Source organism: Coptis chinensis, chromosome 9 (genome assembly GCF_015680905.1).
Source record: "Coptis chinensis isolate HL-2020 chromosome 9, ASM1568090v1, whole genome shotgun sequence".
NCBI lineage: Eukaryota > Viridiplantae > Streptophyta > Magnoliopsida > Ranunculales > Ranunculaceae > Coptis > Coptis chinensis.
Genome location: NC_141464.1, coordinates 61,891,391 through 61,917,994, shown reverse-complemented (window position 1 = coordinate 61,917,994; position 26,604 = coordinate 61,891,391). Strand labels below are relative to the sequence as shown.

The 26,604-nt window shown below is 35.1% G+C and overlaps 1 protein-coding gene and 1 pseudogene across 2 annotated transcripts; one reads left to right on the top strand and one right to left on the bottom strand.

The window, feature by feature from the left end:
• The first annotated feature begins 9,635 nt into the window (after window positions 1-9,635).
• Window positions 9,636-11,768, top strand: LOC147477205 (large ribosomal subunit protein uL2 pseudogene; annotated as a pseudogene).
• A 5,792-nt stretch (window positions 11,769-17,560) lies between these two features.
• Window positions 17,561-20,755, bottom strand: LOC147477204 (Octicosapeptide/Phox/Bem1p family protein). 2 transcript variants are annotated; one of them, XM_086583591.1, is made up of 2 exons: window positions 20,594-20,755; window positions 17,561-19,011 (listed from the first exon to the last, which is right to left on the bottom strand). In XM_086583591.1, exon 2 carries the CDS (start codon window positions 18,983-18,985, stop codon window positions 17,828-17,830), a length of 1,158 nt encoding a protein of 385 aa, XP_086439717.1. In that variant the 5' UTR covers window positions 18,986-19,011; window positions 20,594-20,755; the 3' UTR covers window positions 17,561-17,827. The 2 variants fall into 2 exon arrangements, with proteins under 2 accessions (XP_086439717.1, XP_086439716.1); XM_086583590.1 differs by having other exon boundaries at window positions 17,561-19,015; window positions 20,594-20,753.
• Window positions 20,756-26,604: the final 5,849 nt, after the last annotated feature.

The following is a 26,604-nucleotide window of genomic DNA, read 5'->3' as shown; positions in this document are numbered from 1 at the left end:
GATCTTGCCCGCTGCCTTCAAACCCTGTGAATGGAGATCAAGGAGAAAATGATCCTTCCTTGTCATAGATAAAGCATAGCCATCTAGAGTGGAGGGGAAGGCACCATAGGCAGGGGTTAAGAAAGCAGTCAAAGCAAATATAAGGGAAGCGTTAGCTTGGGTTTCACCCCCGGGCGTTTCAAAACCAATAGCGAAGACAGGTGTTGGATCTGGTTTCACCATCATTGGCAAAGGCAGGAGTTGAAAAAACAATACCAGGAGCAAAGGTAGAGACACCACTACCAAAGGACAAAAACTAAGGTAGAAGCACAGCCGGGCGGGAGTAGAGACAGCGGGGGAGACCCAATATGTTGCAGGGCAGGAGCTAAATAATTGTCCGGAGCATACCGTTGTTTCGAGATCGAGGAGCAACATCATATGGAACCCATTCTATTAGTAGGGGAGGAGCGACGGAACTACACACCTATGCAAAGAGCGCCTTGGCGCGATCACGGCTTTTTGCCGTATCTTGCGGAGCTAAACCCAAGATCAAGGGCGGGATCCGAGTCCGAGGTGAGGTGCGCAAAAGAGAGTGCGATGGCTTTGAGAGGCGTTCATCTTGCTGATATCGAGAATGGCCTTTGTTGCCCGCCTTGGCTTTCATCTTTGATCGGGGATTATTTGCTTGCTTTAGGAATCCGGCCGATATGGAGAATGAACCGGGTAATACTCGAGCAGAATCAATGTTTCTACTGGGTCGTCTACCCGATCCATCCGATCATCAATTACCCAAGCAAAAATAGAATCGGTAACGAATTTTGATCAAAGGATCATGTACGGCATCCCCCTCAGATAATGCGATCTACATAGAAAGATATAAAGAGGCTCGACAAGACCTTTCCACGCGATTCTATTAAAAAAAAAGAATAGAAAGCTCTAGGATTGCGTAGGATTCTTTGGCTACCTGCAGCGGCGGTCAAAGTCAAAGACCCAACCAACCCTAGCCACGCCTTTAAGAGAGGTCGACACCTCCCTCCCTTCCAAAGTGGGCTTGAAAGAAAGCAAGCCACCTTGTTTTTGGCAATGAATGGAATCAATAGATCGACGGCACAGTAGAGTATTCTAACTAAAACTCCTGCTTGATCTGTTTTGAGGCCCCCAGCTCTAGGTTAGGTATAGGCCTCTCTAGAAGGTTGTGGGTTGGAGGAGAAAGGGGAGTGGAGGCAGGCCTCCGTTTGCATCTCTCCTCCACCAAATAATGACTTTTCCTCGTTCCCATGACTCCGCGGCCCATATGCCTTTTCCATTGTCAACCCCAGCAACTTATGAGTGGAGTGAGGCTTTCGGGGCTACCTACTTTAGGGTAGGGCTTATGTAATATATAAAGGTGAAGAGCTCAGGGCCTTTTTGTAGAGTCTGTTAACACACATGTACCTAATTCTATTGCGCCTGCTATTGTTCAGGATATTCCAATTTCTAAGTCGTATCAGTTTGATCACCCTAGTTCAGTTCTAGTACCGTAACGGACCCAAGCTCACATCAGAACCAACAACATAATCAATAGAGTTTCTACAGTAGATCGATAACTGAATTTTTCTGAATTTAGCCGCTTTCAAAGGCCCTCTGCCATGAAACTATAGGCACCCTTTCTAATGCGCTAGTAAACATATTGTCATCAGTGTGTTTGCATAAGGTTTAGGCCTAATCTCTTGGTATTGTGAATGATTTTATTCTTAAATGTTGTCGACAGCTAAATATAATCTATTAAGTAGTAATATATTACTAATTTCAATTGTCGTTGTCATGTCTTTCACACTGTTGGAGTCAGTGTTATTAATCCTATATTGTTATCTTGAGTCATCAAATTAATAAGGCAGCATGACTGGTAGTAACAAAAATCTATCTAGGCTTTTGTTTGGTACATTATCTAGTTATGTTCACTTTCATGTAGAACAAATGTTAATTCCAGTGTAACACAGAAATGATTATTTGTTATGTGTTGCATAGCTTCAAAACAAATCCTGAAACTAAACATTATTGATCAATGGAGAGAATGCACGCTATTTACATGTATGTATTGTTTTAACGTGAAATCTTTATTAATTAAAATGTTTTCTTTTCAGCTGGAAAATGCCTACTATATTGGCAAAGATTGTGAGTTGCGTGGAGGTTGGCCGCTTGAACTTGTTGCTAGAGGCGTTGTGCAAGACGTCAACCCTAACACAGAGTATGGTGAAAGGACTTTAGAAGAAGGGAACTTCAAAGTTTATGTCCAAGTCGTGTGTAGGGCTGATGCTATCCTGCCTTTCCCTCACAATGCATGGCAAAGAACGCTTGGTCAAGTTGTGCAAGGAGTTGTCATCTGGCCTAAAGAGTTCTTGGTGTTTGCATCTCGCAATTCGTCTTCTTGAAGTGTTTATTTAACTTCATCTCTTTAGCGATCTTTATTTTGCCCTATTACTTAAGAAATTAAATTGACGTGGTGGAGGATGTGAACTCAATAGGTACTTAAGTAATCGCATAAATATGGTCTTTGCTAGACTGAATTCTCTTTTAAGTTCAGGATGTGAACTTATTTTGTAAGTTGAAGATGAGAATTGAACATTTTTTTTGTGTTATGAGCACAAGTTATATATATATATACACGGTTTGGCTAGGATGACATTCTTAGCGTGACATACTTATAGTGACATCCTATTGTTCACGTCCTTAAAGCCCGGCCCACGAACCAACAAAACACAAAACTGAAATTTGTTTACAAACCTTCGTCAAACAATGTCCGAAACCGAAACCAAACTCTAAAAACTCCAAACTCCAAACTCCAAATTGAAAAACCCACTCCGGCCTCCCACTCCGACATACCACGTCATCGCAAGCTTGAAGGACAGGTTAGTTACTTCCCTTATTTTGGTACAATCAGCTATGTCTTCATAACATCCTCCCTCAATTAAAATCATTGCATCTGTTTTGATAAATTTTTGATAAATTTTCGTTTTTAGGACTACTTGATAAAATCATTGCATCTGTTTTGATAAATTTTCGTTTTTAGGACTATTTGATAAAATCATTACATCTGTTTTGATAAATTTTTGTTTTAGGACTACTTGAATCAGTAACCATGACTCCTTGTTTCTAAAGGTAGTAACTAGTAGGAGGAGCTAGTTTTTAAAGACAAGATTGAAGTTTGAATGGTGTTTACTTCAACCTTAAAGTAACAAGATTGAAGTTTGAAGTATGTCGTAAAGAAACAATAATGAGTAAACTGCTGGATTATCAGTTTGAAACTAGCATATTCGGTGAATTCTGTCAGAGTTTTGAACTAGCATATTCGGTGAACTCTGTCAGAGTTTTGAACTCTACTCTATCAGAGTTTGGTGAAGTAACATATTTGGTGAACTCTGACAGAGTTTTGAACTAGCATATTCGGTGAACTCTGTCAGAGTTTTGAACTAACATATTCAGTGAACTCTGTCAGAGTTTTGAACTCTGTTAGAGTTCGAGTAGCATATTCGGTGGACTCCCTCGTGACTCATGTTTTTTTTTGAACTAGCATATTCGGTGAACTCTGTCAAAGTTTTGATGTTTAAGTTATTTACACTGTTTATGTACATTGGGATTTTTGTCTATAGTTGTTGTCACTCGTGATATTGTTGGCAAAAAACGGTTCAATCAACTTAGAGGCAAGGCAATTGCCCTTCACTCACAGGTACAACTACTTACTCCATTTTTTCTTCATTCAAGAAGCTAAACATACATTTCAGTGGTGATGCCTGATGAAAGTTACAATCTCTATATCTTTCTAAGAGCAATAGAATAACAGAGCAGCACACACACACACGTAAATGCAAGAGATTTCATTATACTTGATATTGGTGGATTCAACCTTGTCATAGGTAATTACTGAATTTTGCAAATCAATTGGAGCTGATGCAAAGCAAAGACAAGGACTGATTCGATTAGCGAAGAAGAATGGAGAAAGACTTGGATTCCTTGCTTGAGGAAATAGTTTCATTCATTCATGAGAAATGCATGGATTTTAGTTTCTTCAAGGAATTCAGATGTATATACATTAATGCGGGTTTCGATGAGAAAATGTAAACCGGGAAATTCTGAATGTCCAATATAATCGCTTCTATCCGAATTTGTTTTGATTATATCGGTCGGTTTATCTTCTACTTCGGAAGAAACATAGGCTACGCAGCTATTAAACCTTATTGGACAATGTGTTATATAGTTCTTTTCGGGGCTTTCAGCTAACCCGACAGATGATTTAAAGTGGCAAAGATTTTGGAGCACCACACACCAAGCATCACCATAAGCGCCACTTGCATGCAAAAGAGTCAGATACCACATTTTAGCAATACTTCGTGCCCTTAAAAATCAGTTTTGCTTCACGGTGATACTAACTACCGTATAATGTTGCAATTAAGGAGTCTTTAATCGGATTTGGCTCTAAAAAATTTTCTTTCCATTTTCAAAATACCCATCTTGCTTAAAACAAAGCGACACTAAACGATCATACGATCCAAAACCATTGGACAAATTCAATGTAAACGCTGAACGATCGCAATTCCTCCCGTATTTAAATCGAAAACCTATGTTTTACGATAGTTCGACTTTTGCAGTGTAAAAATATAAATAAGAGCAATTTCAATGAACAACAAAGACGAAACACATAAAATATTTAATGCTAACAATGCGCGAAAAATCAGAATAGCAAAACCGATCAATATCGCTTTCCTCTTAATAAACCCTCATTACATCCAAGATTGTATCTCATGTACTCATTCTTGGCTCAAGATCTTGGAGTTTTGAGGATAAAAGATGATCATAACATTGTTGCAATTTGTAAAACCAATTGAGTAGTTGCCTTTTCCCCAAATGATGTAATCTAAACTTCCTCATACATTGTATCGACTTCTAGTTGATTTGTCTTTCTTTGAATCATCCCGTGACAAGATGGGTAACAAATAGTGAGGTTCGAGATAAACAAACCACTGAGTTCATCAATTGAATGATACTTACATGGAAGTCCGTATGTGATCCGATCAAGAATATCAATGACTTCTTTCCATCTCCTCCCAATGCTCATCCTTGAATAATGTCAAGATACAGACGCACAAAACATCAATCCACAAAAGCAGAATATAGGAAAAAATAATTCTTCCTAGTCATTTACTAGCGGCGTTCTCTTTAATCTTCCCGAGTGTATGCTACTAGAACTAGTGAAAGCATCTCACAAAAGTACCCGAAGATTGGTATTTCCTAGATTTATTATTAATTTACAAATACATGTCTTATTTCACTGCATAATAACATTAGACCAACTTAAGAAATCATATTATTGGACTTCAAAAAAGTAGGTAAACAAAAAACTAAAAGAAAAATTACTGTTAACTCTTCAAAATACTTCTCAAGTAGGGCCGTGTCAGAAAAGTGCACGGATACAATCTACCCACAAAAAAATTCCCATTTTGGATAAGTAAATACTATGCTTCTCACAAAACAACAAGTTATAATCTTTAATGTGCAAAGTGAGGATAGCTACCGATTTCTCGCTTAGTGAGACGTTCAACCTTTTTACTTAAAGAATCCCTAGTTAATCTTTAAATACCAAGCCAGTTAAGAAAATAAAACGCAAGTGAAAGTGCACACAGTCCACCTCCCTAGTGGGTATGAAATAGAATGATCTTTTTATTCCTAGAGATTTTAGAACTGCTAAATTTTCGTAACTATAGCTTATTACTTCTATTGTAACTTTAAGATTTGAAGTGTTGAATTGGAAACCGCATGTCTGTAAGGCTCATGTTTTACAAAACTGAGGAATCCCTCTAGTGCTTTTCGGTTACTGAACAATAACATGGGAGTGGAGTAGTGTACAAGATTTCACAAACTTCAAATTACATGTTTGCTCAATAACTAAGTCTCATCAAACATCTTGGAGTTTGCACTTTCAAATGTGAGAGGATTACATCTTAGAGACAAGAAGGTCTACAGCCATAACTAGATTCTATGGGTCTAGCAACTCAAGAGGACTTCAACCTTGACTAGTTTGTAAGAAGCTGCAGTAGCTCACCGAACTCTGACAGAGTTCACCGAATATATGCTAGTTCAAAACTCTGACAGAGTTTACCGAATATGCTACTTCACCGAACTCTGACAGAGTTCACCGAATATGCTACTTCAAAACTCTGACAGAGTTCACCGAATATGCTACTTCACCGAACTTTGATAGAGTTCACCGAATATGCTAGTTCCAAACTGATAATCCAATAGTTTACTCATTATTGTTACTTTATGACATACTTCAAACTTCAATCTTGTTACTTTAAGGTTGAAGTAAACACCATTCAAACTTCAATCTTGTCTTTAAAAACTAGCTCCTCCTACTAGTTACTACCTTTAGAAACAAGGAGTCATGGTTACAGATTCAAGTAGTCCTAAAAACAAAAATTTATCAAAACAGATGCAATGATTTTATCAAGTAGTCCTAAAAACGAAAATTTATCAAAACAGATGCAATGATTTTATCAAGTACCTAAAAACGAAAATTTATCAAAAATTTATCAAAACAGATGCAATGATTTTAATTCAGGTTATTCTTGATGAAGACATAGCCGATTGTACCAAAATAAGGGAAGTAACTAACCCATCCCTTCAAGCTTGCGATGACGTGGTATGTCGAGTGGAGGCCGAGTGGGTTTTTCAATTTGGAGTTTGGAGTTTGGAGTTTTAGAGTTTGGTTTCGGTTTAGGACAATTTTTTGTGAAGGTTTGTAAACAAATTTCAGTTTTGTGTTTTGTTGGTTCGTGGGCCGGGCTTTAAGGACGTGAACAGTAGGATGTCCCTATAAGTATGTCACGCTAAGAATGTCATCCTAGCCAAACCGATATATATATATATATAAGTTCATGCTAGACAGTTGTGTATGGATTCAAATGTAGGATTTTGGTAAACATTGATTCAATTAGCAAAATATGAGTATTTAAAAAAAAAATAGAAAAAAATTAAAAAATAAAATAAAATAAAAATCTGACGGATAAAATCCCTAGCTAACATTAACGATCATTCGTATTGTTCCGTCACCATAAGTACCATACAACAACAGATAACATCCCACACGTAACCGTCGCAAAAGGTGACCTATACCGACAGATAACATCCCACACATAACCGTCGGCATAGATATTATATACTGACAGATACCATCACATACCAATCCGTCGCCAAAGGTGACCTATACCGACAGATAACATCCCACACATAACCGTCGGTATAGAATATATTCTATACCGACGGATAAAATCCCACACACATCTGTCGGCATAGATATCACTACAACAGAAAGGCTCAGTTGCAGTGCTATACCCCGTCGCTAAATGTATAAAAAAGCGTTGCAATTGATCAATTGCAATGCCAAACATGGCGTCGCAAAGGCGTTGCAAAAAAATGGGTCACAAAAGATCAAATGTGACACAAACAATGGCGTTACAAAAACTTTTAGTATTTTGCAATGCCTCACTGTGTTGCTAATAATTTATGTGCGTTGCTACTTTATTTTTTGGAACTAATTGATTTTAAAATTATTTCAAATTATTTGCAACGCTAGGCGTTGCAAAAAACAATTATTAACAACACCATTGGCGTCGCCAAAAGTTAACTTTTATCAATACCTTCGGCGTTGCAAAATGGTCTTTTTAATTGCCTAACCCTACCATATTGAAATGTCCTCATTTGCTTTGATGGTCAACAAATGTATTTGACGCCTTAATATTTTGATTCTTTTGAATTTGCAAATTCTTCCCGTGAGCAATTTATGTAGATAACAATAACAACCCCATTTCATTGTACAATAAATCATAACAAAGTATAATTCATTAAATAAGATTATGTTCTCTTTGCCAATACATCGCATCACATTTTCTTCAAAACATTCAACTAAATTAGACAAGTTATTCTAAACTAGAATCACAAGTATAACACACGTACACACCCACAAGGAAGGATCAGTAAGAGGCTTCTCACTCTTTGCTCGTTGCCCGGAAAGGTAGATAGGCATCAATGTGTTTATCTGGATCAAAATAACTCTTTGATTCCACTCCTTCACTTTGCGTTTCTAAGTTGCTAGCCTGCTGCTTTATGCATTCTTTAGCACTCTGTACCATCTTCTTTTGAATTAATTGTGGACCATTAATGAGGTTATTTAGGCATGTGAAAACTGTTCCACCAGAAAAAGAAAAAAAAAATTGGTTAAAAAAAATATAGACTTGCTATCATAACAGCCAAAAATAATGGCAAAGAAATATGTAGGCTGGTGGGACCCTACCCAAATCCTGTGATTACAAACATGTGCCATATCGACATGACATTGTTCTTATGCTCCTTAAAGCTGTATATAATAGTCCAATGAATGTGAAAATATTTTTTTCAAGTTATACGTATGGACCTAGGATGAAAACACTATTGGTCAAATTCCCAACCTTTTACAACATGAAAAATAATAATCTGCCCATGGCCAAAAGCTTGCAAGAAGATAGAAAAAAAAATAGGCAAGAACCAATAGAGTTGGAATTAAACAACATGGAATAATGGGTAAAAGTACCATCTTGAAACAAGGAAAAAGACTAAACACAAGTACCTCACACAGAAACATAGATGTCATATGGATCATAAGATAAGCATGTATTACTTTAAGGTCATTACATTTGTAGTAAGCACTAACACCGTCAAAAACAATATTGTAGACAATCTAAAGTAGCAAGGACAACCAACTACACTAGATCCTACTGCTATATATATGAGTTAAAAACACAAATGAAATTCAATGCTGTAATATTTTTCATGTTCTATTGTGAAACAAATTTCTAATTGTGTTACTACACATGATATGGTCCATAAATGTCTAATGGGGAACTAGTGAATCCAATATTATCTACTGAAGCTTATGCGGACAATAAAAATTTACTACTTATTTCCCGTATAAAAATAGATAAAAGTCATACCCCTACAGTATTGGAGACAACTCAATCTCAAATCAAATCAACCCTTCAAAATTTCAACCACCTCCTACGAACATCCAGTAAAATAGCAAAGATAGAGATTATTGAAAACAATGAATGGCCTGACCATGAAAAACAAAATTATGAGTTAGTAAAAATAGACCAAAAAATAAGTGCGTTCAAGAAGCAAAACTAGTTAGTACTTCATTATGTGAGAAGTTAGAAAAATACAAATGGAAATCGTGTGGTAACGTAGACCATAAGCAACTCACACGTCCATCTAACACAAAGTTATGACAACAAAATGAAATAACAAAGTAAATACACTATTATACCACAATACCATAAAAATGAGTCACAAAAAATGGTATTCTCATTGTTTCTCATTATATTTCACTTGAAACATAATAAACTCGAAATCAAAGCTAGAAAACATCAAATAACGAACCATTAAAGATAGGTTGTTGTTATTTGAGTCTGTATTTTTCATACATATTCTCCTTTTCTTATACTTACATCCTTTATTTTGGTTATTTCCAATTATTTATTTATCTTAATAAAATGTGTATGCCCACAAGGCATTCACTTTAATCCCCTCAAAGATCCGGCGGAGACTCACTTGACACTTTAGTTTCTAGAAATACCAATAAGATAACCATGACAAGTAAAATGGTATAATAAGCAAGATTGTGATTATAGTATGAGATGAATATATAAAAAGTCGTAGACACGGATCAATATGCAGTTAAACAAGAATCTTAAAACCGATGATCGCAACAATTGGAACAAAGAGATGAGGAAAGGCAAGTGTTAATATCGCCGGTCAGATACAACATTTTCCAAAAAAGATTGGCAAACAATCTCCATCCTTTTCGATTCACATCAAAATGGCGACCATATTTTGATAGAAATATCTTACTCAAATACCCAATTTCCATCCTTAAGTACCCAATTAATAGTTGCAGCTATAGGAATTTCACCTTTCCCCAATCCGACAGCATAAAGTAAAACCAAATAGAATCACACAAAACATAAGCCAATCCAAACTAAATAGTCATCCACAAATAAGATAAATGGTATACCACGATAGCAAGAACACCAGTAACTTGACTAGCTATGCCTTGAACACCATGACATAACGAATACTCCATATTCTCTCCTAGCCGCTTCCTCAAAACACAGAGTGGAAAACCAAAAAAATGGGACGTGTGATTCGAAAAGCACAGAAAAGGAGCCGGGTCCAGATTCAAATCCCACACCCACCAATAAAAGGACCCGCCAAGTTTCCGGTCACTTTCGACTTTGGTGAACGTAACGGGTACCTTTTGAAAAGGAGTAGTAACTCAAATAGTCCATGATCCGGGTCGGTGGAGCTCCATTAGCCCGAGTAACATTCCATAATCCATTTCGTTACAAGCATCGAAAGAACTGCTTTTATACTAAGGGAATGTATACAGGACAATTTGTTTATTAAAAAGTCAAAGGTAATTTGATGGTGGGGAATGTTTTACCATTGAGAAGTATACAAAAGGAGTTTTGTTTGTAATGTCGAACATCATGTTGGTGATCGTGGTGTCCTTGCTAGAGCTTCCGGTGATTATGCTATTGTTATTAGTCATAATCTTGACAATGGGAGGAGCAGATTAAACTACCTTCTGGTGCCAAGAAGATTGTTCCAAGCGGATGTCGTGCCATGATTGGTCGTCACCGGGAAGTAGGAATCGAAAACCTATGCTGAAGGCGGAAACACTTATCACAAATACAGGGGTGAAGAAGGAACCGTGGCCCAAGGTTAGTGGTGTTGCCATGAATCCAGTTAAGCATCCTCATGGTGGTGGTAATCACCAACACATTGGGCATGCTAGTACTGTTCGTCGTGATGCCCCTCCAGGACGGAAAGTTGGGCTCATTGCTACTAGGAGGACTGGTCGTCTCCGTGGTCAAGCTGCTGCCACTGCTGCTAAAGAGAAGGCTTAGATATTATGCGTTCGTTCTCAATTTTTTCACTTTGTCTTTCGAAATGATCTGTGTCAGACATTTGTTGTTCACATTTTGAGAAAAGACGAGAGAAGACTTGCTATGCTTTGTTTTATAATTAGGATGGCAACTATGATTGTTAATTGTTATTTTTTCTTCTAAAAAAAAAACTACTAACACTATTCGGATAACCATCGGGTGGCATCAACTGTAAAAAAAAAGGTCCCTACAATCTCTACTCTTAAAGTCAAAATCATTAGAATAAAAATTAGAAAAATACTCTTGAATTGTGATTTAAGGAACTAAAGCATGTATTAGATCAAATATTGTCAATACAGTAAACTTAAAGTCCAAATCAATAGAATAAAAATTAGAAGAAATACTTGAATCAATGCAAAGAAAGCGGTGTCATGTCGTTCTGTGGTACACCAAGGAACACTTAAGACATATGTTCGTATGTCATATTCAATCCTACTTCCATTCTTATTATAGCCTATCGCTAGAGTATGAACTTGCAATACCTGAGGTGCTTTGCCATTACTCAACATATATTAATATTGACAAAGAAATCTAAAAGGGCGAGGATTTTACGGTGAGATTTCATCTCAAAAGAATTTAAATGTTTCACCAGCAAAATCATCAAACAACATTTTACTAGGCGAACTATCCCAAAACTAATTGGATATCAAACTAATTATCCCAAAATCCAACAATTAAAGACCTAAAATAACATATTGAACCTCATTTAATCCCTAAAACCAAAGTCGAAGCTTTGCCTGTGGTGGAGGATTAACCCAAAACCAAAACCGAAATTAAGCTTTAAACTTTAATAAAGAAAGAGGTAGAGAGAGAGCTTACCATATCTTTGTGGCGGTGGAGGAAGGAGGAGAGAGAATAAGATGGGGAGGCAAGAGAGAGAGTGTGAAGTGAGAGAGAGAGAGAGTAAAGTGTTTTTAGGGCTTTCTAATTTTAATTTTTTTTTTTAGTTGGAGTCGAGAATGGAAAAAGGCCCGCCACAAACTTTGGTTTTGAAATTGAATATCATGCGGCACATAAAAAGCCATGTAAGCGACACCAACATCGTTAAAAAATAACAAAGGTTTAATAAAAAATCTTGGGCTATTGAATTAAAAATCTTGTTACTACGGACAACGCGTTGCTACTGATCACTTCTGTTGTAGCAATGACAACAGTGTTGCAAAAGGTTGATTTCCTTAAAAATAATATTTATTCATCTTTCAAAAAAAAACAATTAGACCATTTGCTGCGCTGTAATAGTAAATCTAAATAAGTCCCAGCCTAATAAAATGACAAATGTTTAGCGACATTGGAAGGCGTGGCAATTGATATCCTTTACTAACAATTTTTGGGCGTTGCAAAAAGGTGCGTTGCAACAGACCCCTTCTGTTGTAGTGTATTCTATACCGACGATCCTTCTCGACGGTTTTTGTCCCTAACTAAAGCAATGGCGACAGAGCAAATTAGGACGGCCTAGGGACGGTTTTCATCCGTCGGTGTAGCTCTACCAGGACGGTTTTTTGTCCGTCGGTATATCTCAATTATTTTGTAGTGGTAAGAACACTTATTGGAGTATGAACAGTGATTGTTCATACCTATTTGTGAACAATGAGTGTTCATACCCCAAATAGATATGAACAATCACTGTTCATACTCCAATAATTAGTATTCTTACTGATCATACATTATATATGTTGATGTATGAACAGTGTGAACAATGAGTGTTCATAGCTCATGTTGAGGTATGAACCCAAATAGGTATAAACAATGATTGTTCATACTCCAATAGATGTTCTTACTGATCTTATATTATATTGAGGTATGAACATTGTTATTCATACCCTAAATAGGTATGAACAATTACACATGGGGGTATCTCAAATAATTTTAGAGGGCAGGGGGGCATCTCAAATAGTTTTTAGAGGGGTGTTTTGGTCAGTAAATACTAGTTAACTGACGGGAGACGTTAGTTAGGGGGGTATCTCTCTCGATTTTCAAAATGTGGGGTAAAAAAATCTCAAACAGGGGGGTATCTCAAATTGACCCAACTAAAAATTCTAAGCAAACTAAAAACTCTGACATGCTAAGAACTCTAAGCAAACTAAAAACTCTGAGCAAACTAAAAACTCTGACAGGCTAAGAATTCTGAGCAAACTAAAAACTCTGACATGCTAAGAACTCTGAGCAAACTAAAAACTCTGACATGCTAAGAACTTTGAGCAAACTAAAAACTCTGAGCAAATAGACATCATACAAAATGCTTATAAACTCCAATACATAATCAAAACCAACAAAAAACAAGCAATGCATGAAACTAACAGAGAAACTAACAAACCCAACATCAAAAACTCCAAAAGATTTAAACAAGCCTTCCTCACAACCAGGAGTACATTGATAAGAGATGAAAAGTTAACCATTAGGATAAACAATAAGCTTCCCTATAGCATCACCATAACGTTGACTAGTACAACCACAAGTAACTTCTACACAATCTTCACATCTTTTAAACCCATCAACAAAAACTTAATTATAAAACTCAAACTTAATCAAAGTTATAAACTTAATCTAAATTACCTTCATTTTTGGAAAAAAAAAACTCGTGATTAGCTTCGTCCTTCTTTTGTTGAGTTTGTTTGTTGTTTGTTTAATTTTGGGTGGTATGAAAAAGGTTTAATTTTTAGTGGTTTAATTTTCGGTGATATGAAAACGCCCAATTCAGAACCCTTCGTGAGTTTGTTTCTGTGAGTTTACGAAAATCCAATGGCTGTTTTTGGCAGTTTTTTTTGTTTTTTGCTTCGTGTCTCCCTATGTCTCACGTTTGCCGTATATATATATATATATATATATATATATATATATATATATATATATATATATATATATATATATATATATATATATACGGGCCGGCTACGTCGACATACTATTCTAACATACTATCTTGACATATCCAGTTGACCCTCAGATCAAACAAAATCTAATGGCCAGATCTATTTCTAGAAAACCAAGCAAATAAAAGAAAATGGGCCACAAATAACGGGGGCAAAAATGTCATTTTCTTTTAGAAAAAAAGAAAAACCCTTTCTCCTTCTTTATTCACGTTTTTATAACTCAACTTATTTATATTTTGAATTCTGCAATTCATCTCTTAACTGTGATGGCATCATCGTCGACCAATTCGCAAACACCTGTAGTTCTTGTTTATAATTTTGGGGATGGAATGATACTACAGGTTAAGGTGAATGGATCTACAAATGGGTATAATACGAAAGTCGAGTTTTAGCTTAAAAATAGTTCAAAACAGTGGGTGGAATTTATCGCGGACAGACGTGAAGTCTCTCATCACTGAAACTTATTAGTTTTTATTTTATTTTATTTAGAGTTTTGTTGTATTACGGGAATTGGGTTCTTTTAGTTGATCGTCCTAATGGGACTACTGTTTATAAGCAGCATGCATTACAAACACCATTTGTCAAGGACTCGATTTAATTATAATATCGTATAATAATCAATATGTGATCTCAACTTGATATATATTTTGTTTGTACTGCATAGTGATTGTCTATTTGGTTATAGTAGAGTTGTGAGACTCAAAAGTTAATGCGGTTGAATTTGTTAACAGAGACCCAAAAGTATTAAACGTGAATGAAAAAGAACAATTTAAATATACGCAGATGGATATGCACTCGCTGCTACCTTATTATTCAACTCCACCTCCTATCATAGGTGAAACAAAGGTTCCAACAAAAACAAATCTATCAATGAAGAGTTCCACATCCTATGAATCGCAGCTGCGACCAACTTCCCTAATCTGGCCAGTTCTGGGGTCACATGAAACCAACTTAGCGCCATTGTACACAAATAGAATGTCTCCGCCCTTCAAAAGGCATAACAGCTTAATATATTGAAAGTCCTCCGTCATCGGCATGGACGGACCCATGGTATACTGAAGGTATTCAGTTGAATACCCTCAATTTGGGGGGAAAAAATTAAACATGTGATGAGTATTCAAGCCTTTGTTATTAAGCTTCTGTTTGCCGGATGATTTTTGTATTCAACCTTGGTATATGTTAATTCAACGTTTGCTATTTAAGCTAGCTTTGTTTGCTTGATTATTTAATCACTTATTTTATAAATCGTGTTTCTCTACATATTCAATTATGTTGTCCACCCTACCATGCAACCAGTACATAATTATTTATTTGTATGAACTTAGCATCTAGTACTTATGTATGCAACCAATACTTATTTGATTATTTATTTGTATGTAATATTGAACTTAGCACCTTTCTAAAACATTTCCTGCTTATATATATATATATGTTTTTCCAAGAATATAGTTTGGTTATCCAAAGACAAAAACAGAGAAAAAAGTAATTAAGTTGATTATTGCAAATATATATATATGAAATTCAGTTTTGCATTCTAGTATTTTTTATTATTATTATTTTTTTTCAAATAGAAAACTTCCAAAGTAAATTTGGCCTATTAACTATTCTCTCTTTTTTTTTTTTTTTTTTTCAAAAATTATAATTTTTTTAAAATACAACTTAAATTTTCTTAATAAATGTATAAAGCAATATTGATTGACCTTGAATACTCTGGGTGAAAATCCTGGTCCGTCCCTGGTCATCGGTATCACAAATTGTTTAGTCCAAGACTCATGCCTTCCTAAATGCTTCATTATCCATATCTCAGCACGTCCAGGTGAAGAATAATAGTCAACCACATAAATACAACCTCCCAGTGGACCAGTGTCTACAAATCCATGATTCAACACAGAATCCATATGCGGAGGTAACGAAACAAATTGAAATTCCTCATTCCTAATATCAAAAGAACCAATCCCCACTGCATCTGACTCATAACTCTCATATGACATCCAATGCAGGCTCCCTTCAGTGGAAAAATGTTGATCGATTGGCAGAAATGGGACCTTTCCGATACTTCTCCATGAACACGAAGAAAAAGAAAGTTTTTTACTTTTGCAAAACAAAATGTCATTTTTGCTTTTGGTTTTCTGGAAGTAGATCTGCCATTAGATTTTGTTTGATCTAAGGGTCGGCTGGGTATGTCAAAATAGTATGTTAGAATAGTATGTCGAAGTAGCCGGCCCGATATATATATATATTATAGCTCTCCCCTCATCAATTGAGGGAGAGTTTTGAGAGTGTCCATGTGGGCAAAACTAATTACGATAAAATAGGGAGAGCTAAAAAAATGCATCTACTTTTTTTGTGCCCAAATCTAACCCCAAACTCTAAAAAAACTTGGCGATAGATATCTGGAAAAACCCACGATTCAATTTCACGCCATCCACTCCAAATTACAAAGTACCGAATTACAAAGTGTCCCCCATTGTTTATATATATATACTGGACAATCATCTACAAACATAATTAGATGAGTAAGACTAGAGCAGCTAGATTGTATGATTATATGTTTTATGCATTTTCAATACATTTACTAAGACAATCCTTAGCAAAAGTGAAAAGTGAAGGTTCGAGAGGATCACCTTGTCTTAATCCTCTATCGGCAGTAAAGAAACTTCTTGAAACTCCATTGAGCATAATAGAGACTGAGTTGTTTGAAAGTGCCCCTTAGATCAGTTAATCCAAGATTTAAGATAAGATAAACATTCAAATCCTAGTCAATCCAAGATTTAAGATAAGATAAACATTCAAATCCCAGTCAATCCATTGAGTAATATGGTTGTCTATCCTATTTGCAATTGTGCTCTCCTAATTCTAATGTTTACGACAACAAAAATTCTATAGCAACACACAATTTGAACCGAATGGGCAAACACAATGACGTGGCAAAAGAAACTCACGTGCCTTGAAGTCTTGAACTTCTTTTCATTGTTTCAACTGCCTCGCCTCTTACATATTTCTTTTCACTACCTTTGAACTTCTATGACTTGATTGTTGTTGATTCTACCATTAATTACCACTATCAAATTGACAGAAGATTTACCTTTTAATATATATTCATTCCTCATTTTGAACATCCAGTTAACTAAGGATTGAACAATTTTAACCTTTCCTAATTATGTTTTCTTATTTGAAACTAATCGACATTACACTGATGATGATAACAAGTGGGATATCTGGATAGGTACATTGATGACTAATTAATACAGTAAACAAGATTTACAACTTTACAAAAAAATTGTCTTTAGTAATAGGTCAAAAGTTTAGGATATTTATCCATGGGTTGTCTTGTACGATTTTTTTATCATCGAAAACGAAGATAGATGGATGCAATATATCAAGAGATAAATGGTTAAAGTAAAAATAAGGAAAACAATTAATGGCGGTTTAGAATCAGTTCTTGTTTGGTATGTAGAAACAGTAAATGATATTGAGGTTAAAGATGGGTCGATGGGAGTTGGTGTTAGCAAAATAAGACACGTGAGTTTCCCTTGCCACGTCATTGTGTTTGTCCATTCGGTTCATAATGTGTGTTGCCGTAGAAAAACTGTTACGACAATCCAAGATTTAAGATAAATAAACATTCAAATCCCAAAACTTTCTTTCAATTTTGAAACGTAGATGAAAAAAACAACAAAAAAGGAAAAACCCAAAGAAACGAAAAGGCAAAACCTCATTAGCCTAAGATAGTAATTACATTTTTTACAAAGTTGAAACCAATGAAATCCAATCGTGAATAACACTAATAGGCAAACATATAAGTGATAGGCAACAATAGCAATCTTAAATTCCAAATGCACCCCATTTGCATATTATCAATGAGGCTGAGTTACATTACTAATTTTCATCTCCGGTACCCCTCCTTGCGGCACTCGGGACCATAGTAGGTTGATACCCCGGTACCACCCCGAAAATTTTCCCTCAATAGTAGACTGGACTCATTCCATCTTGCTTCATTCCAGCCTGATACTCATACCCATCCACAGGCCCAACTGCCCTTATACCTGCACCATAAACCTGGCCCACAACCGGAACCTGGTGCCGATAACTTGTCGGAATTTGGCCCACTGGCGATGGGATTCGCTGAATAAATGGCACTTGAATGGGTACCTGTTGAACTTGAACCGGTACCGGTACATTACTACCCGGTACCAGGCCTGGAACATAATAGACTGGCATTGGTTGTGGTTGCAAAGGCGCTGGATGCTGGTATCGGGCTTCAGGTACATAATTCCACATTGTGTTACTCGGATAACTAGTTTGCTGGGCCACAAACTTCTCTCCAGTGTCAATTTGATTCTCTTTCCGATCCATGAAAACTGTAATTGGGATATCAACCTTAGTTTTGACAGGTGGCAAATCAGGAACAGAAGTTGTTGAGCAATAAAGAGAAGAAATAACACCGGGAGAAGGAGATCCAGGATCCGAAACCGAAACATTCTCCGATAGTACATTCCGATTTTTAAGTTTCGATTCCCGATTTTCATCAATATTATCAAGTCCGAAAAGATAATCTGGAACTTCCGACATAATGGACGAAACTTCGGACCGCCCACGCTCTAGCGTGCCAGAAGCCGAGCCCCCATTGAGAGCGTCAAAGAACCAATGCTCCCTTCTTGAGCCATCAAGAAGCGAGCTAATAGAGCTAATACTATTAGCTCGAGAAACTCCAGCTGGAAAAAGAAAAAGCCGAAGCCGAGCCACTTTTGAGTTACCACTTAATATTAAACGGTCATACTCGTCCATCATATTTTCGACATCTTCGTCCGTTGTAACTGAGATCAATGCATCGAGATCTTCGCTAGGTAGTTGGTATTTAACGGTGATTTCGGGGTTGTTAGATAGTTTTGAAAGTTTTGTAAGGAGAGAAGAGAATGTGGTGGAACGATGGACGGCTACAATGCGAGTATCACCTCCAACGTAGCGCAGTTGGTTGTCATGGGGTCTAGGGAGAATTTGTCCACCAAAACTGCACATGAATCGGACGCGTGGGTGGATGTCACTTGGTTGGTGATCTGAGCGTGGTGATGATGTTACCGAGTCAGCTGGGTCGTATTCTGATGGTTGATGAGATGTCATTTATTATCCGGTGAGAGAGTACCTAGCTAGCTAAGACGAACAAAAAGGACATGAATTGCAACGTAATATCACAAATGATGCAAAATTTTACAAAATATCCTGATATTGGCTGGTTTCTCAAGGTACCAAGACCAAAATGTGTTCGATGTATCATATACTTGGTATACAAGAAACAACCCTCGGCAATATCAGGAACCATATTTTATCATATGGTTGTTTGTATACAAATTAAAATCAAACTTATTCTGGGAAAAAATAACATTGATGTTGAAATGCACCTAACAATGAAACATTCTTACTCACTTCTACGTGGCTTGGCATGTAAAAGATGATGGAAAAGGAATATCTTAATGATATACTGGATAAGCAACGTTATTAGAACATCAAAAGTGGTTGCTTTTTGAAAATGAAATTTATTAAGTATGCTGGTGGTTATAGAATCTTGGTTGGTCGACTTTTGACGCAATGGACCACTTAAATTAAAAAAAACGGCTAATTAATCGACTAATAAGACAGTAAAGCAGATAGATATTAAAAGGACTGTATATTCAGTTTGAGTTAAGAATAAAAAGAAACACTCGAGATTTTTATTTACTTATTGTATCAAAACATTGAAAATCCAATTTATGTGGACATGTAATACCGAAATATGTCGAATCATATCATGGAAATTTGACATTTTTTAACTGGCCATTGTCCTTACTCCTTACATATATATTTGGAAAATAAATGTTGAATATTATTTCACTCCACACCTTTTCAAACAAATACTCTAATGGAAACTTTTTTATGGTGCAGTTCAGAAATAGTGGACTGGCCACTACATAACTGAAGCATGAACAACAACTTTCAACTTGAGCTTTTCTTCCATTCACAAGTATAAATGTTTTGGGAATGACGAGCTGATCATTACCAGTTTGGTGTTGATCGACCTTTCTTTACAGAGAAAAATGCTAATAAATTAACATCATATTCAAAGATTTGTATCAATATATGAACTTGATTATACAGTACCTACAGGCTACATCATCCACAATCAGTTATACAGTTATACGAAGTCACTTAAGATCCATATATTTTCAAACATGCCTGATTGTCTGAAATCCTATATGATCATGATTCATGACTTCATTAGGAAGGTAAGTTAATTAAATAGCTTAATTGAAGTATTATGAGAGCTTATTTCAACTTTTCAAGTAAGTATATTTTAAGGAAATTAGTTGTTCTGGTAAGATTGCCAGGTTGTAGAAAATGGACAGCCCATAGTTTTTATTGCATGAAATTATATAGGTGCCCAATAAGTTCCATCACACATTCAAATATCTGTCATTTAGTTTTTCTCCATTAAATATTGATCGAAAACAAATTGCAGAAGAAGGGGATGATGAATATCTTTCTACTTCCTAAGAAGAAAACCACTCTTGAATACTAAGTTGATCTGAGTAGCAGTTTAGGTGTAAGAACTATGAATAGCAGCACCAAACTCCCAAAAGCAATAGTAATAGGCATAAAAGTCGATCTAACCTAGCAACATAACAAAATTTAGTACAACACTGAACAAGTACTCAATCCACAATTAAAAGAGATCATGAGAAACATTTTACTTACTTGCAATATATAGGGTACCCCAAGATATATAACATATGAGGATTACCAGTTGTACCAAAGTTGCTCAAAACCTCTTTAGATGATTATTGAAAATAGAGAGAGAGAGAGAGAGGTTGAAAGGAGAAGAGAAATATGACTCTTACTTTTGAGTTTTTGATTCGTAATAAGAGAACACAAATAGATGGCCGGCTGGATGAGGGACCCAGAGTCGTATATTAGTTGTATTGTGCCACAACGTGCACGACATGCTACTAATCTAGCAGCTTGCTTTCCCTTGGGATTTTGCACTAGTGTTTACCAAAATAAAAAAGAGTTAGTTAGATTTACCTTCCATTACTAGTTGCAATTAGTGTTATTTTCTCTCCATTTTCAAAAATATTAGTGATACTCTCCCAATTGCAAGATACAATGGTTAGGAGATAAAATTTTTTTTCAAATGAAGAAATATGACCATTAGATCATTCAAATGGGGATATCACTAATATTTTTGAAAATGAAGGGATAACACTAATTGCAACTAGTAATGGAGGATAAATCTAACTAACCCAAAAAAAAATATATATATAACTGACTATGTATATGCACAACATATATTAGCTCAAACCTCAAGGGTTCGAGGCATCTAAAAAAAAAGTGTTAAGATCCTGGGTAATTAATTGACTATTCATTAACATCTCGAATTTTTAGAGAATACTAGTGATCGGTTGCTCAACAAAATAGTTACCAGGCAAACTGTTCAAATCAAGCGTTTTTTCATCGTCATACAAGGAAATACATGGATCAAACGGACAAAATATTATTAATTGAAAGTCTATATGATAAAAGGAATAGCTGCACCATTTTCTCTTCTTTTTGTTCTTTGTTAATTAAAATTTTATTTTCACAATATTCACGTGTGATTTTAGGTGTGATACAGAAAATAAGTTGCGGCGACAATACAAATAATAATATACAATGGCACCGCCCATGATTTGGACATAAAACTGTGTAACAACATGGAAGATCAGTACTGAAGAGCAAAAGCAGATCGTCGCAAACAAAACGCTGTTGTCAATTGCCATATTAGTAGTGAGTGACTTCTTCTCCTTTTATTAAATAACCTTATTATTTTGCACCATTTGTAGCAGACATCAAAATAATATGATGAATATTTTACAATTAACACTTCAATCAACAGTTCAAAAAGAAAAACACTCCCTACACCAAAAACTATTGTTTAATCAACTTGTTAGTTTTTTCTTTTGATAAGTTAAATTTTATTGATGAAGCCACTAGAGGCAAAATTACAAATTGGGTGAGAGAGTTGCTCACACCAATACATAACATGACAACAACATACAGTCATCAGGACACTCTAAAAAGTGAATTCCAGTGTACAATTAAGTCTTCAATCAACTTGTTAGTTAACAAATGGAAAATAATTAAGCTGAAACATTAGCAAGTGGGAATGTTTTAACTGAATTTCCACACTTTCACCTAATAATACCTTTTACATCATTTAAAAATAAAATGAAAATTTATTTAAAAATTACTCCATTTTTCACGTATTTTGAAATGGATACTGGATAGAGCCTTAAAAATGCTTGCCTCTCACATTAGCATCATCCACTTATGATGTATGATTGGATTATGGATATATATATTGTACTTAGGGCTGGAAATGGAGCGGGTTTGGGTCGGATATGATTCTCACTCAAAACTCTTTACCGTATTAGTATCCATCCGGATTCGAGTCGGATTTTGAATATCCATATCCATTAAAAAATGCACTATTTTAATGATTTTTCATATATAAATGTATTATAACACCCTGTGTTTTTGTTTGATATTTTTCTAGTACAATAAATAATAATAATAATAATAATAATAATAATAATAATAATAATAATAAAAGATAAAATAAAATAAAAAGATAAATATTAGAAAGAGATAAGGTAAAGAGGATAAACCTCATTATCTATTTTTAAGGAGTTTTTGAAAAAAAATGTGTTTACACAGGAGTTTACACGGAGAGTTTTAGACAGTAGAGAGAGAGAGAGAGAGAGTGTGTTTTTACACAGAGAAGAAAAAGTAGAGTTTTACACATAAAGAAGAATGAAGGATTCTTGCTGGAAATCTACTGATAGATAACTGATAGCAGGAGTGTATCATGGGTAAGTAGATTTTTCTTTTTATTTCTCTTTGATATATATTCGCTTCTACGATCTATTATCGTAATTATTAATGTCTTGTGGTTTGACAAAAGATCGGTTAAAACGGATGATGATGCAAGTGTTGTTTGATATGGTGTCAAGGTTAACAATTAAAATATAATGGATAATTTCCACGTTGGTTTCCTGTTGGATAATTTCGTATGTATTAATACACTTATCTTGTCGTCTTTGGATTTCTCCTCTTAAATTTTGTTAAGGTTTGGTTACTTATATTAACTAGGAATATTTGAGAAGAAGATGAATTGAAAAAGGGTGACCTGAAAAACTACACTACGCAGTCAGAAGTTTCTTACTAGATGGAGGTCAAATTATCATTAGATTGACTTCATATTTAATCTGTAGTTTTATAAGACATTGTAGTCTGACATATTAAAACTTTAGACAGATCCAACAGTTGGATTTCTGTCGAGGTGCGCATAAGCGTGACAGGTCATAGTGTTTCTACACCAGAAAAACTGCAGTGCGCAGTCTTTTGTTTCTGCTTAGATGGTGACCTTTCTGGATTTGTATGAAATTTAATCCATAGTTTCCTGACACATTGTAGTCTTCCATATTATAGTTTTAGATTTATCCAACGGTTTGATATATGTCGAGGCTTCCATTAGTGGGACTGGTCGTAGTAGAAACTACACCAGAAAACTGATGGGCGCAATCCTTTGTTTATGCTTAGATGGAGGTCAACCTATTATCGGATTGACCTCAAATTTAAATCCATAGATTCTTGATATCTAGTTAAATGACATATACAAATTTTAGGCAGATCCAATGGTGGGTTGTCTATCAAGGCACGGATTAACAAGGTTGTTAGAATTAGCTAAAGTTTAAAATGGATATAGTTGGGTGGTTACATGATGGCATTAGATGGTCAGTGATTATTATACTTTCGATATATTCTTACTATTGTGGAAATATTGGGGTGGAATGAAAAGATATCTATATGTTTTCTTTTATCATGATTATTAAAATATTTGGAGAATTGGTTAAGAACTACGAAGGCTTGATTCCAATCCTGAAAAATTTGGATACGTAAGCAGCTTTGAACAAAAGTGCAGCCACTATATCTATAATATATATATTAGTTTGTGTGATAACTATGTGATTGTGTTAGAAATTACTGTTATTTTGAGACTACATAAATATATATGTGTGAGAATTTTAGGCAGATCCAATGGTGGGTTGTCTATCAAGGCACGGATTAACAAGGTTGTTAGAATTAGCTAAAGTTTAAAATGGATATAGTTGGGTGGTTACATGATGGCATTAGATGGTCAGTGATTATTATACTTTTGATATATTCTTACTATTGTGGAAATATTGGGGTGGAATGAAAAGATATCTATATGTTTTCTTTTATCATGATTATTAAAATATTTGGAGAATTGGTTAAGAACTACGAAGGCTTGATTCCAATCCTGAAAAATTTGGATTATTGAACAAAAGTGCAGCCACTATATCTATAATATATATATATTAGTTTGTGTGATAACTATGTGATTGTGTTAGAAATTACTGTTATTTTGAGACTACATAAATATATATGTGTGAGATAGAAGTTGTATATGAATATAAACTTTAGTATATGTGGATCTGTTTTGGACATTAGTGTGTGTGGACTTGAATTTGGACTAATGAACTATTTGTTTATGATATTGTGTATATGTGTGTGGTTATGTAAATTGTATTTGTTTGATTATAAGTCTGTTTACATTCAATGATATTTAAGTGCTTGATTTGCCTTGACGCGCGAAAATAACTCTCTACATGTGTGGTCTGTTTTGACATGAGTAATGCTAGTATAATTATAAGTGATAATAATGTTTTAATGTGTCGCCCACATCTTTAGAACTCGCCATGTCTCAGGATTTGGTAATGAGATATTATGACTTGTGATGTCATGTGATAGATGGGTATTCATTGATTGTGTCATGAATGACCCAATAGTTTGAATGTAGAGGGAACTAAAGTATTAAGGGTTGGTCGTATTATTTGAATGTATGGGAATATAGGTTTGGGTATTCCTTGAATGTGGCGGGAATGACTCATGGCATTCATTGAATGTGTCATGAATGACCCGTTAGTGTTATGATGGGTATTCCTTGAATGTGGTGGGAATGACCCAAGGTATTCATTGAATGTGCCATGAATGACCTGAGATTTTATAGCCAAAAAGGCTGTGATTATGTGTATGGAAAGCCCAAAGATGGCTGTGATATAATGATACTCGGTGGGAGAGAGGCACACGTGTATGTGTGATTTGGCAAATGTGTGGAGTGCAAATCGTATAGTAGGAACTAAAGATTGGGTTGAGTCTGTTTATAAATGAGTCAACAAGATAATTAATAAAGTGAAATATTGATTTTACGTATGAGTGAGTTATTGCCTATGAATATTTATGTATTATGATGTATATGCTTTGTTACAAAGAAATATAGAGGTGGTTTGTGTGAGGTTATAGATGTGAAGTGTGACTGGGAATAATATTATTGAATGCTTGTGATCTTTTCTGTGATTGTGGAATGACTCTAAAATAATATGTTATTATGAAAGCATTAATGACTTGTAATAGTCTGAGATATATAGTTATGTACTTGGAAACTTTATGACGTAATGATGTCATGTGAATGACTACCCTTGATATATATATGTGGTATGATAAGTAGTATTCCCCGAATATGCGGGACGAACTATGTTGTATTAATTAGACTTTAATGTCTTAAATGAGGTTTGATTATGAATAAAAATTTGACTAGCTGAGATAAATCTTTTTATAGTGCTGTCTAACTCTATTTTTGCAGGAGGATATGATCTATTAATCTTTTATGCAGAGACGTAAATATCCTACCCTGAGACGACGTGCTGGCTTAAAGGTAATGTGTATCAAACCAATATTTAATTAAGTTATCATATATATATGTAATAAGTAGTATTTCTGTTGTGAGTTATCTTGGAAATGTATATTGGGATTGAAATCTTACTTGGGAAGAAACTACACGCCGTTTTGGAAAACGGAACTATATTGTCTTCCAAATTGAAATGGTTGGTAATGCTATATTTATTAATTTGAAATATTATTGTATATATTTTGTTGTTAGTCTACTCATACCAAAAATTCAATTTGTTGACCCCATTTTCTTTGTTTTCTGGCGTGGGTGTGTTCTTAGGAACATAGATGATGGAATCTGTGGGATGAAGACGCTTGATTGGGATTCGCTCTTGGGGTCTTACTGGTATATATTTTATGAAGTATAAAGTCTTGATTTGAAACAGATGTAATAGAGTGGTTTAGTAAATTCTTGAATTTGTACATTAAGAGTTGTTCGTTTGGTTTTAATTTGATCTCATATTTTAATATCGTGGTTAATAATAGGTTATTAGGGTTTTGTTTCATCCTGAATTTTCAGAAGATGGAATAGTGTGTGGATAATTTCCTATTTTTAATTTTCTGAAAATTTGGGGTGTGACATGTATGCTATAAATTAATTTTTATGCATCAAAATATAAATCTTGTTAAAATAGTTCGGGTTCGGATCGGATTGTAATCACAAACATAGAAACCATTTTCAGCCCTAATTGTACTTTTAATAAAATCAAACCCTATCATCTACCTATACTTGAAACCATTTCCAGCCCTAACTGTACTTTTAATAAAATCAAAGCTTAGCATTTCCAGCCCCAACTGTACTTTTAATAAAATCAAAGCTTAGCATGTACATATACTTGTGGATCAGTATCCAAAAGGGTAAATTCCTAATTCGGCTAATGTCAATGAGTTTTCAATTCGGCTCCAAATTTCAACTC